Below are 13,612 nucleotides of genomic sequence, written 5' to 3'. Positions count from 1 at the left end.
AAAGTACTACATGATAATTTGGGTAAATCAAAAGATATTTGCATATACGCTGTTTTCATTAAGTATAGTTGCGTATACACGCTAGTTCACTGAGCTGAAGTAGCGTATACAAATTAGTTTTGAAAATTAAATTATTGATCTGATAACACTGATTTACCCCCCCTCTCAGTATTATTTCCAACAATTGGTATCAAAACAGGGCCTTCAGAAGATGCTTGATCGCTTGAAGGTAGATACATCATCATGAGTAATCAAGAAAGTGGGGGATCCATCAGACCACCAATCTTTGATGGGAGCAACTTCGTTTATTGGAAGGTAAGAACCACAACTTATTTTTAATCTCTTGGAACAAATGTTTGGGAAAACGTGGAAAGAGGATATACATTTCCATCAACACTTTCTATAGATACGGTAGGTAAAAAGCAATATGAAACCAATGCCAAGGCTGTCAATACATTATTGGGAAGTCTGTCACAATCAGAGTTTGTCAAAGTTATGCAACTCAAATCAGCCAAAGAAATATGGGACAAAATCATTCTAAGTTACGAAGGAGACTCTTAGGTAAAACGTGCTAAATTGCAAGCTCCCAAAATTCAATATGAAACTCTCAAGATGCACAATGATGAAAGTATAGCTAGTTACTTCTTACGTATAGATGAGGTTGTTAATTGTATGAAGAATCTGGGTGAAGAGATAAAGGAAGTTACCTTAGTTGAAAATTTTTTAAGATCCTTATTTGCTAAATTTGAATCAAAAGTATCTGCCATAGAAGAAAAACAGAATCTACAGACTATTACTATGACATAGTTTCACAGAATCTTAACTGCCTTTGAGATGAGAAAAGGAGGTCAGATATGAGAGAAGCCGCATTTAAAGCTTCAGCAAAAGGAAAATAAGAACTCAATGGATCAGGACATATTTAAGAAGAAGAAGAGGAAGTAAACTTTGTCAAGAAGCTTCAACAGGGTTCCAAAAGATTCAGAGGTAAACTACCTTTCAAATGTTTTGCATGTGGTAGAGTCAGTCATTATGTTGCCAAATGTCCTCATAAAGATAAATATGATAAAGGGAAGGAATCTTCAAAATGGAATAGAAAAAAAGTGTAAGTAAAAAGAGCTACTATACTTATGAAGATATGGATGGTTTATCAAATAGTGATGAAGATGAAAAGAATAATGACTATAGACTTCTGATGGCTTATGAAGATGATGACTTTTTGGATGCTTTAGATGAAGATGACCTTTATGAAGAAATCTCTAAACTCAAAATCTGTTTAGAAGAAAAGAATATGATTATAGATACCTTGACATACCAACTTGCTGAAAGAGAAAAACACAATGAAAAACTAGAATGTGAAATTGTGGGTCTAAGAAAGGATTTTGAGAAAACAAAGGCTCTCAATCTTAGATTTGCTAAAGGATCAGAAACCTTAAATGAAACTATCAAAGTGTAGTGTTCTCCTCTGATAAAGACAGGTCTTGGATATACTGAAGAAGCATTGCATTCACAGAAGTCGTCAACCTTCACTAAAAGCTATCTTGATGTAGCAAAGAGCAATGAACAGTTTGATAATCGTCAGAAAAGGCATAAAGCAGATCACCAGGTAAATCAGGCTCAATTTACTTCAAGGATGAATAGAAGCCACAATCAACCACAGGTAAATCGTACTCAATTTGCTTCAAAGACAAATATCAATAGAAACTACAATCACCAGGTCAGTAGATTCGATAATCGCAGGAACTTTTTTAATGGTCAATGTTTCTCATGTCATAATTTTGGACACAAAGTTGCTCAATGTGTTGCTTACAAAACCATCATGACTAGAGAAGCACGAAATCAAAGGAATGTGACAGGGATCAAGAAAAGTTCCTATAATAACTTTTCTCTTCTTGAAAATGAAATAGAATGCTCAATCTGTAACAACTTTGGCCATGAAGAATCTGAATGCAGGAGTAAATTTCGGCAAATATCTCAAAAGGAGCAAACTCCATTAAATCCCAAAATATGGAGAAAGAAAGAACCATGAATAGAAAGATGTGGTATAACCTTGTATGCATAAGGACAAGAAAACCAGTGGTACATCGACAGTGGATGCTCAAAACACATGACAGGTGACAAAGAAAAACTACACTCATATAATGCCTTAGAAAAGGAAAAGAGTGTCTCATTTGGAAATGACACTCCTGCTGCCATAAAAGGTAAAGGCTCTGTTTTCTTGAAAGAAAAAGTTAAAGCTGGGAATGTTATGTATGTTGATGGCTTAAAGCATAATCTGTTGAGTGTGAGTCAAATGTGTGATCAAGGAAATGAAGTAGTGTTTCGATCAAATGGATGTGTTGTTCGTGAGCTTGATACAGGAGAAATCGTGATCAAAGGTACAAGAAATCCAAACAACCTATACATACTCAAGGGAGGACAACAACAATGCTATCTAAGCGAAAACTGGCTATGGCACAGAAGATTGGGGCATCTAAGCTTTTCTCAAATAAGAAAAGCATGCAGATTCCAGGCTGTTCGTGATCTTCCAGATATCAACATTCCTGAAAATACTATATGCAAATCATGTCAATTCGGTAAGCAAACCAGATCTCACTTCATCGAAAAGGAAGGGTTAGCTAGTAAGCCTCTTGAACTTGTTCATACTGATTTATGTGGACCATCAAGGAAAAAGTCACCTCGTGGAGAAGAATACTTTATATTATTCATTGATGATTTTTCCAGAATGTGTTGGATAGGTCTTCTAAAGCATAAAAATGAAGCATTTGAAAAGTTCAAAGCCTTCAAAGCTTTGGTTGAAAATGAATCAGATCGCAAAATCAAATGCCTTAGATCTGATCGAGGAGGGGAATTTACCTCGGATGAATTCTTTGACTTTTGTGAACAACATGGAATAAAAAGGCAGTTCTCCACTGCAAGGACTCCTCAGCAAAATGGAGTGGTAGAAAGGATAAACAAAACTGTTCAACAAATCGCTTGTGCTATGCTAGATGAATCTAGAACTCCTGCAACCTTTTGGGGTGAAGTTGCATTAGCTGCCATCACTATTCTCAACCAAGCAAATGTTCGGGTAAACAACACTCAAACTCCACATGAACTTTGGTATGGTAAGACTCCCACTGTAAAATACTTCAAAGTTTTTGGAAGCAAATGTTACATCAAAAGCACTGATGAAAAACTTAGTAAGTTTGAACCCAGAGCAGATGAAGGTATTCTTCTTGGCTACTCTTCCCGAAGTAAAGGATATAAACGTTATAATAAAAGACTTGGGAAAATTATTGAAAGTATTGATGTTGTGGTTGATGAAGTATGCAAAAATCCAAAAAAGATAAAGACTGAAGGTTATGACAATGAAGAAGATGAGGAACATTTTCCCCCATCAAATCACACTGATTCTGAAGAAGAAAGCAATGAAGCACCAGTAGAAGAGATAACGATAGAAGAAAAGACTTCGTCCAGGTATGTTCAGAAAAATCATCCGGAAACTCAAATTTTAGGGGAAAAAGGGGTAGGTGTGCAGACAAGAAGAACCATTGCCAAAGCCTCCAGCTATCTAGCATTACTATCTTCCACCAAACCTCAAAATGTAAATGAAGCATGCAAAGATGAATGTTGGGTCAAGGCCATGAATGAAGAACTTGAGCAAATTGAAAAGAATAATACTTGGGAATTAGTTCCTAGACCTCACGATAAGAATATCATAGGAACTAAATGGATATTCAAAAACAAACTGAACGAAAATGGAGAAATTATTAGAAACAAGGCTAGACTTGTTTGTAAAGGATATGCTCAACAAGAAGGTATAGATTTTGAAGAAACTTTTGCACCTGTTGCTAGACTTAAAGCCATAAGAATGTTTCTTGCTCTTTCTAGTTTTCAGAAATTCAAAGTATACCAAATGGATGTAAAATCTGCCTTTCTTAATGGAGACTTAGAAGAAGAAGTCTATATTGAACAACCAGAAGGATTCATACTTGGAAATGATGCAAAACTTGTATGCAAACTCAGAAAAGCTCTCTATGGTCTAAAACAGGCTCCAAGGGCATGGTATTACCGTCTTGACAAATATCTCCACCAACAGGGTTTTTCAAAGGGGTCAGCAGATAACAATCTATATACAAAGATGGACATTGATAAATTGCTAATAATTGTTGTGTATGTTAATGATATCATTTTTGGTAGCAATGAAGAATCCACGAGTCAAAATTTTGCTTCAGTAATGCAACAAGAATTTGAAATGTCCTTGCTTGGTGAGCTTACCTACTTTCTTGGTCTACAAGCTCAACAAAATAAAGATGGTATTTTTCTCTCACAAACCAAATATCTCAAACAGATCCTGAAAAAGTACAGCATGGAAGATTCTAAACCAGTATGTACCCCAATGGTAACAGGATGCAATCTTAGCTCAAATGATGAATCAGCAGTAGTACATCAACCAACTTACAGATCCATGATTGGCAGTCTGCTTTATCTAACAGGGACCCGATCGGACATCATGCATGCAGTGGGAATAGTTGGAAGATTCCAAGCAAATCCTAAGGAAACACACCTTCAGGCAGTCAAAAGGGTTTTCAAATATCCTCAAGGAACACAAAACTTTGGTTTATGGTATCCTAGAGATACAAATCTTATACTTCATGCATATACAGATGCAGATTGGGCAGGAAGTGTTGATGACAAAAAAAGCACTAGTGGTGGTGCATTCTATATGGGTTCCAGGTTAGTGTCGTGGTTCGGCAAGAAACAAAGTTCAATTGCATTATCTACAGCTAAAGCAGAATACGTGGTTGCTGCATCTTGCTGCACACAACTACTTTGGATGATGCAAACCTTGCAAGACATTCAAATCACATGTACCCCACCCATCTCCATTCTATGTGATAATACAAGCGCTATCAGTATTTCAAAGAATCCAGTCATGCACTCCAAGACCAAGCACATACCCATCAAATATCATTTTCTACGTGAACAAGTGTTTGAACAAAAGGTCAAATTGGAGTATGTTCCCTCCAAAGAACATGTTGCTGATATATTCACTAAACCACCGCCCAGAGAGACATTTGAATATCTCAAACAAAAGCTGGGAGTAGTTGCTGCATCATCCTGCTGTTAAATCCTATCTTCTTTAGAGAAAGGTGGTTGTACGTGAGTTTCATGAAGCGTAGTCGCGTATATACGCTATTTTCTATGGGTACAGTCGCGTATATGTTGGTTTGAAGAAAAGCAGTGAGCTAGACTCAGGAGAAAGGGGTCTGATATGGTTCAGTGCATTATCTGCTCTGCTTGATGATGATTACAGTCTGGAAATATGTTGGCTCTCATAAGTTGTCGATAACTTATATCTGATCGATGATGATGCCTTGATAACTCTTCTGATATATGAAATGATCAGATCTGACAGTGAACATCTGACACAGGTTCAGGGGGAGCATATGCTTCTAATAATGCATTGTTGGCATTATCTTAGAAGATCTCGGTACAGATTCACATAGTTGTTTTTGATTCAGGTGGAACAGGTTCAGGGGAAGAACATGGTTTCTGGTTTGGACGCTGATTGACAGATGCTGCTGATGATAGTTGTTGATGACTATCATGGTCTTGTTTTAAGATATTTGGTCTCTGTTATATATGTCATGTATATGTTTTAATGTAACGGTCATGAAAAGACCTACTTTGTAACCCCACTATGCATGGGATGGATGATGTAATGTTTCTTGTTTTTGACATCTATAAACAATTGATATATCCTCACTTGGTTGGGTGGATGAGTCAAACTTGGTATATCCCCACTTGGTTGGGAGATGGATGTATGTACGAATCATTGGTGATAGGAAGGTCATTTGTGATGTATGTATAGAGTCATGTTCTTCTTTTAGAACATCTTTTTGGAGACTTTGCTTATGTTCAGGGGGAGCATGGACTTGATCATGGGAGCTCAATCAACACACTTCAGCATATCAAAGAATTCAGCATGCACTCAGGGGGAGCATGACCCTTTGCCCTTGATGTCAAAGGGGGAGAGTGACTTGGTGTGGTTGTTGCCATCAAGTCCAAAGGGGGAGATTGTTGGCATTATGACTCAGGTGTTGTCCTTGATGGCAACTCACTCAGATGACTTATCACAATACAGCAGGGTCACAGCTTAGAGTTACAGATTAGACTTCACAGAATGAAGAAAGAGAGGTATACGTAAGTTCACCATTGGCCAAGCCGCGTATACACGCGGGTTCACTATATACAAATCGCGTATACGTACACACGCACTTTCACAAAAGGAAAATCGTGTATACCTTGGAAAACTAAGTTTTTAGTCCGAAGTATTTGGTCCATGGTATTTTGATCCATGTTATTGGTCCAAGGTATTGAGTCCGAGGTATTGACCCTAGGTATTGGTCCTAAGTGGTTTTGGTCCATGGTATTCAGAAAGGCCTAAAACTATAAAAAGAGGAGAAGATCATTAGGCCAAGGTACTCAAGCATTGAATATCTAATGAAGTGTGAGATCTAGTATGCAGGTTATTGGGTTATGGTGCATTGCTGGATCTGAACCAAGGAGGAACCTTAGCGGTTGATGGAGGATAAGATCTAATGATGGATTAGGATTTTAAGGCGTAAAATGAACTATCATTATGTGTTTTTGCTCATGAATATTCTAGATTTGAATACTGACGCATATATTATTCTGTAAATGATATGATCTGGGTATAACTGAAGTCTGGTATAGCTGCAGAATTATGAATTAATATTTCCAGATGTATATGCTGGTTGGCTTTGAGGAAAGCGCGTATACACGCAGGTTCGGCACATGAAAGTAGCAGATACCTTATAATCTACGTTTTAGTTGCTGCTATTTGTTGTTGCAGTGTTCTGGGTTCTGGCTTGGGTTCTGGTTACTGTATTCTGGTGACAACATTTTGAAAGATCAGATTGATGGGTTGTCAAAGTGATTGATTGATTTGGTTGTGGTTGGTTCAATAGGAGATTGGTTGATGCAAATATATTTGATAATTGAATGATGTTGTTGATGGATCCAGTCTGAAAATTTATGAAACGTCGTCCTTGGAAGAAAGGAGAAGGTTGTAGCCTTTTGTAGGCCGACACCTACATACTAGTAAACATATCAGCTAGTACAAGAGCTAAGGGGTTGTAGCTCCCTTCCAGTAGAAGCTGGAGAACGAGAGAAGGTTGTAGTCTTCTGCAAGTAGAAGCCTGCGTACTGGTACAAGGCTGCATCAGTACAAAAATTGTAAACAAAATTTTCTTATTATTAAAAGAAGACATAGACGATTGTAGCAGGTGGTTTTCAACCACATTGGGTTTCCACTTTATATCTTGGTGTTTATGTGTGTTGCTTATGTGTGATGCTTTATTCTGCTTTTACAACACTGTCTAATGAATTCCTGATATACTGATTAAAGTCACTACATGATAATTTGGGTAAATCAAAAGATCTCTGCATATACACTGGTTTCATTAAGTATAGTTGCGTATACACACTAGTTCACTGAGCTGAAGTAGCGTATACAAATCAGTTTTGAAAATTAAATTATTGATCTGATAATACTGATTCACCCTCCCCCTCTCAATATTATTTCCAACAACATTATGGAAAATGTTGAATTCTAAATAACTCCATTGGAAGTAATTATCAGATTAGAAAATCAGGTTCTATTATAAGAAAAATCAACAGAACCATGAATTTTTTTACAAGCGGTTTTCTTGAAAGGTTGAGAAACTTGAATACCTATTAAAAAGGAATGCTGGTCATATATTGAAGGAATAAAACCTCTTTTAGGAATACTGAAAAAACATTTATGCAGTCTTCTTTTCTATAGAAACAGTTCACAAGAAATTTAGAAATTTGAATATTGGATCAAATGATTCACTGGTCATATATTGAAACTTGAAAGATTAGAACCTTTGTTAGTAATGCTATAGAGAGCAGTTATGCAAACTTCTTTTCTATAGAAACTATACTTTGAAAGCATGCAGGGAGATAGAAATTAATGCAGTCATGTAATGCAAGTGGAAAAAGCACAGCTGTTACTTTTCAAATTCAGATAAAATTCATAGAAGTCATACATGGCATTCGTGTGACTTTGTCTATAATTGTTTTTGTTGGGTTTATACAGGATGTTTGGAAACCGTGTGCCACACATGCTGGAGAATGACTACACCCCACATTCAGCTATTGACATCTTTGTGAAGGATCTGGTGTGTTGTAATGATAAGGGAATGGAAATAATAAGTTCTTGTGGAGTAAATATTCTCACTAACCACATAGGTGTATTAACTCTTTTTTCATCTGTTTGTGCATGAAGGGAATTGTGCTTCACGAGTCTAGAGGACTAAAGATTCCACTTCACATCACAGCAGCTGCACATCAACAATTTTTATTAAGTAATTATTCTTTATTTACAGTTAGAGGAATGTAAAAGTACCATTTAAAGATTGCAAATCTGTTATTGAATTTGATTTGGATAGTATACTATCCAGTAGTGACCAGCAGTTCTCAATCTTTTATTATAAACTTATACTTAGATCCTGAAACATGACATTGAATGTATTGATAAAGTACTAACATATATAGAAATAGTACTGTATATGCTAACCAAATTATCAAAATTTTGGGTCCGTAGAACAACGTAGAATTGCACTTGTTTAGTATAGGGCAATTTTGGCTAGACTAATGTCAGCCAACAATGTTCCAGCCTTGAATAAAGATTCATTATAAAGTTAAAAATAACAAAGGACATGCATATTACTCGTTGATAAAATACACAGCCATATTCGTCATTCAATAACATTTGTACCAAACATTAAATAATATCTTACTAGACAATAAATGACAATTGTATTAGAAGAATCTGGTTGTTTCTATTTCCTAATAGAAACTTGATGTTTCTATTTCTGTAAATATCTCTGTATTACTTATTGAGCTTCATTTGCTCATGTAAATCAATTCAATTCATTCATTGATTTAAGAAAAATTCTCGACGTGAAATCACAGGGCGCTGCTCTTGAAGTAGGAAGGAATCCCAAAGAAATCGTCTTCCTATAAAGAACAATGGTTTCGTAGAGTATTTATATTGTCTTAGATATTGTATGGGAAATAGAGATCTGTCCATCTGCGGTTTTCTTAACGATACGAACTGATAATTATGGTATTAGAGCTCGGGTATTTTTTTCGAAATAATTTTTCATTGTTTGAAAAATTTTGCTTCATTTCGAAATAGCTTTCTAGAAGTCTGAAATTTTTTACTGGGCGTCAAATTTTCTGAGCCGCAGTAATCAAAGGATTTTTTTTTCTTCTTTCCCGCTCTTGTTCTGAGATCTCCAGTGCCTCAGTACGACCGTCGATGAACTTGGGAAAGGATCGGACAGTGCACATTCTGTAAGTTATTGCTCGCCCTCGAACCCTAGAGAGGTTCGTGCTGCATAGAGGCAGTTTGCCAGAGGGCTCATTGCTCTGGTGATTCACCGGCTCCATCCACACAAGTTATAAGGGCCGAATCCATCATTTTGACGGCTGGATAGAGTGGTCGAGGAAGCCAAAATATATCAAGACAATTTTTGCTGGCACCGAGTTTTATCATTTACGAGGGCAGAAATAATTAGAGGACGAATTTGCTCAGTGCGAGGATCACCGTGTTCTGTCCAACATCGCAGGCACGTCCGACGCTTCATGCAGGCTCTACAGCGGGCTCCACGTGAATTTTTTTTCCCGCACATCAATTCGGTTGGCGTCTCAGACACAACAATCTCCACGCTTATCCATTCGACGCACCTTCCATATTTCTGAAGCCATGTACTGTGCAATATATTTATCAGTTTGGTGATCTATCTCTGCAACCAAGTTCAGTGTCTTCTTTACAAGATTTGGCGTTGAGTTCTGCCTGTCGAAAGGTTATCTTCAGGAGAAGACTGTGTTCATTTGCAGAGGATAGTTCCAGTTTATGAGACTGTTTCGACTCGGTCTAGTTCTTCCGATACAACTCTTTTGGGAGGGGTACGGGAATCAATCGTGGGTTCTGTACAGTCTTCGCAGGTTTCTCCTGGCGGTTTGCATTCGAAACCTAGCGTCCGACTTTCTCCTAGCAGTTGTGCTATATGCCTTGAGGCAATAAAACCAAGAATTACTGTATCGTTAGAAGCTGTTCGTTGTGCTGCAGCAACAGTAAATACCTCCGCAACATTAACCGCGACCATCCTTCGTGGCTCAATTTTTATCGACCAAGGTATTTTAATTTATTTTTATTTGTCGAAAACTTCTTCCGATTACAGATTTGATGTGGGTTTTGTGATATTTCAACTGGGTAGTCGTCAGAATTTTCTGGGTGCATCGTTTTCCATGCCTCGATTTTCGAGTCAGCGGATTTGAATTTTGTTTCCAGCACCTGTCAGATTTTGTCCAGATCAGTCGGCATCTGCATTGAAATCTGTGCCAGACTTCTTTGTTGTTTTCTGTGTCTTGGGAAACGTGCAAATGGCCTCGTTAACTAATCTAATGTTGGAAGGCAATCAGTGCTTTAATGGCACCAATTATAACATCTGGAAACAGAGAATGTTGACCATTTTTGAATATAGGCGTCTTGATTAGCTCGTTCTGAACAAAGATCTCCGTCCTGGTACAGCTGGCACCAATCAAGATAAGTTTAATGATCGAAATCGAGAGGCCGTTATGCTTCTCAAGCTCTCTGTGGTTGATCATCAGTTATTGTAGATTCCTTCTGGCAAGACAGTTGCCGAGATCTGGCAACATTTGAAGGAACTGCACGAGACATCCGACAAGAGCAGAGCTTTCTTTCTCAAGAACCAATTGTTCTCCATCATGATGGACGGACATGTCTTTACACGAACATCTTAACAAGATTAAAGACATTCGAGATCAGCTCGAAGTCATTGGTCGAACCATGGAGGAAGAAGATATGGTAGTTATCACTCTGAAAAGTCTACCAAAATCTTATGAGCACTTCATAGAAACAATCAACATTACCTCCACTAATGTTGATCTAAAGTTTTCGGAGTTATGCACCAAACTCATGCAGCAGGATCGTTGGAAACCATAGTTTGGTAGTGGTGCCTCATCAGTCTCCTCAGAAAATGCTTTTGCTGCCAAATATCAGTCCTCTCAGTCCTTTCAGCAGAGAGGTTCTTCTCAGTTTTTTGATCCTGCTGGGAAGAAAAATGTGCAGTGTAATTACTGTCACAAATTCGACCACATGAAGAAAGATTGCCGACAGAGGATTGCTTCTGAACAGAAGAAACAGGGAGGGCCCCATCAGACAGCGAATGTTGCAGAACATTCCGAGCAGACAGAATCTGCCTTTTACGCCTTTATGGCTAAAAGGTCTTCAGATCATGTCCCGTCTTCGGCCTGGTACATTGACTCTAGTGCATCACGCCATTTCTCTCACAGGCGTGACTGGTTTATTGACTTCTCACCTTTCAGTGATTCAGTAGTATTCGGTGGAGGTGAAGAGTACACCGTGGTTGGCAAAGGTACAGTTCAGATCTAGTCTGGTGGGCGCACACTCATCTTCCTGAATGTGTACTATGTTCCTAGTATGGAAATTAATTTGCTGTCTGTCAGCTAGATTATGAGGAACTCTCCTCAGCTTGATGTAGTGTTCAGTGCGCACAAGTTCTCCATTATCGACAGGGACACTAGTCTTACGATTGTTGTTGGCCTAGAGGATCATGGTCTATACAGGCTTCTTGACACTGGAGATTCTCTAGAAGTAGCTCTAGCAGCTCGTGTTTCTCCCATCAGCACTCTATGACATCAATGATATGGGCATCTAAACATGCAGTATCTCTCTCAGCTCTCTCGGGAGGGACTTGTGTCAAGGTCACCTAATATTCAGACTCAGCAGTTGGGAGTATGCGGTGCCTGTCAAGCTGGAAAGCAACATTGGTCTTCATTCAAGGTTGGAGAATCTTGGCGTGCATCTAAGGTACTCCAGTTAATTCATGCTGATATTTGTGGTCCTATGCATACATCTTCTATTATTGGTTGCAAATATTTTTTTCTTATTGTAGATGATTTCAGTAGAAAGATGTGGGTGTATTTTCTAAAATATAAATCTGATGTATTTAGTATCTTTCAGAAGTTTAAATCCTTAGTTGAAAAAGAGTCTAGCTGTAATATCATAACTCTTAGGACAGATAACGGGGGGGAATTTTGTTCTTCTGCTTTCTCCAACTTCTGTGATACTCATGGCATCAAACGTCAGTTAACTACACCCTACACTCCTCAGCAGAACAGTGTTGTCGAACGCCGCAACCGTATGGTTGTTGAAATGGCTCGTTCCATGCTACAACACAGGAATGTTTCGAACAAATTTTGGGCTGAAGTAGTATTTACTGCTGTCTATCTTCTTAACCGATCACCTACTCAGGCTGTTAAGGGGAAGACTCCCGAAGAGGTTTGGTCTGGCCATAAGCCTAAGATTAGTCACCTCAAAGTATTTGGCTCAGTTGCATATGTTTGGATTCCAGCTACTAAGCGCTCTAAGTTGGATTCCAAAATCCAGAAACTCATGATGACAGGGTACAATGATCATCACAAGGCCTATAGATTGATAGATATAGCCACCGGTCGTCTTAGCTTCAGTCGTGATGTAGTATTTGATGAAGACAGAGGATTCTCTTAGTCTCCTCCTTCTGAGCAGTGTTCTGAGGATCAGCCTCACAATGTTCTTCTTCCGGTAGGTCCACCTGATGGGAGGGATGATGTAGCATCAGTATTTGATGATGCACTACCTGAGCTTCCTTCGGAAAATAACCCTCCTCTTGCTGCTCCTATTGTTCCTGAGCCTTCTCCATCTCCTCCTGATATTGGTTCCTCTACTCTCCGGCCTAAATGGTGGGCTAAAACCATTTGTGATCTCCGGGATAATGAGCTCCTTGAAGGTAGAACTTCTAGACATAAGATCAAACAACAGTCTACAGTAAATTTTTCTCTTATGGCTCACTTGCACAATATTTTTGAGCCTCAAACCTATTCAGAGGCTAAGGGTACACATGAGTGGGAACAGGTTATGGAAGCTGAATTCCAGAGTCTTCAGAAGAATCACACTTGGACCCTTTCTGATCTTCCTGCAGGGAAAAATCCCATTAGCTGCAAATGGGTGTATAAAGTGAAATACAAAGCAGACGGAACCCTAGACAAGTATAAAGCTCGCCTTGTTGCCCAAGGGTTCTCACAGAAGGAAGGCATTGACTATGAGGAGACCTTTGCTCCTACAACCAAGATGAGTACCATACGGTTTGTCCTTGCCTTAGCAGCTCAGTTCAGTTGCAAAGTCCATCAGATGGATGTAAAGAGTGCTTTTCTGAATGGTGACTTACAGGAAGAAGTCTACATGACGCAGCCTCTAGGATTCAAGGTTGCCGGTCAAGAACAAAAAGTCTGTAGATTAGTCAAAGCACTCTATGGTCTGAAACAAGCTCCTCGGACTTGGTACATGAAAATTGATCAGTACCTCACAGATCATGGTTTTCAGCGGAGTCCATCTAATGCAAACCTGTATATCAAGCATACTGGTGATGATATTCTATTTGTGGTTGTCTATGTGGATGACCTTATCATTACTGGTAGCTCAACACATTTG

The 13,612-nt window shown here is 38.5% G+C and overlaps 1 protein-coding gene across 1 annotated transcript in view; it reads left to right on the top strand.

Annotated features, from left to right (window-relative positions):
• LOC149251276 (ketose-bisphosphate aldolase class-II family protein) overlaps window positions 1-13,612 on the top strand; it is a 457,406-nt gene that overhangs the window by 178,699 nt on the left and 265,095 nt on the right. Inside the window, exons 21-22 of the mRNA XM_089459330.1 lie at window positions 8,129-8,210; window positions 8,318-8,396. Of these exons, the coding sequence (XP_089315456.1) occupies window positions 8,129-8,210; window positions 8,318-8,396 (161 nt within the window). The remainder of the gene's footprint in view (window positions 1-8,128; window positions 8,211-8,317; window positions 8,397-13,612) is intronic.

Source organism: Pinus tabuliformis, chromosome 7 (assembly GCF_031772625.1).
Source record: "Pinus tabuliformis cultivar Carrire ecotype Pingquan chromosome 7, CPIR1, whole genome shotgun sequence".
NCBI lineage: Eukaryota > Viridiplantae > Streptophyta > Pinopsida > Pinales > Pinaceae > Pinus > Pinus tabuliformis.
The sequence above is the reverse complement of the archived record's forward strand: the minus strand, read 5'-3'. Positions and strand labels throughout refer to the sequence as shown.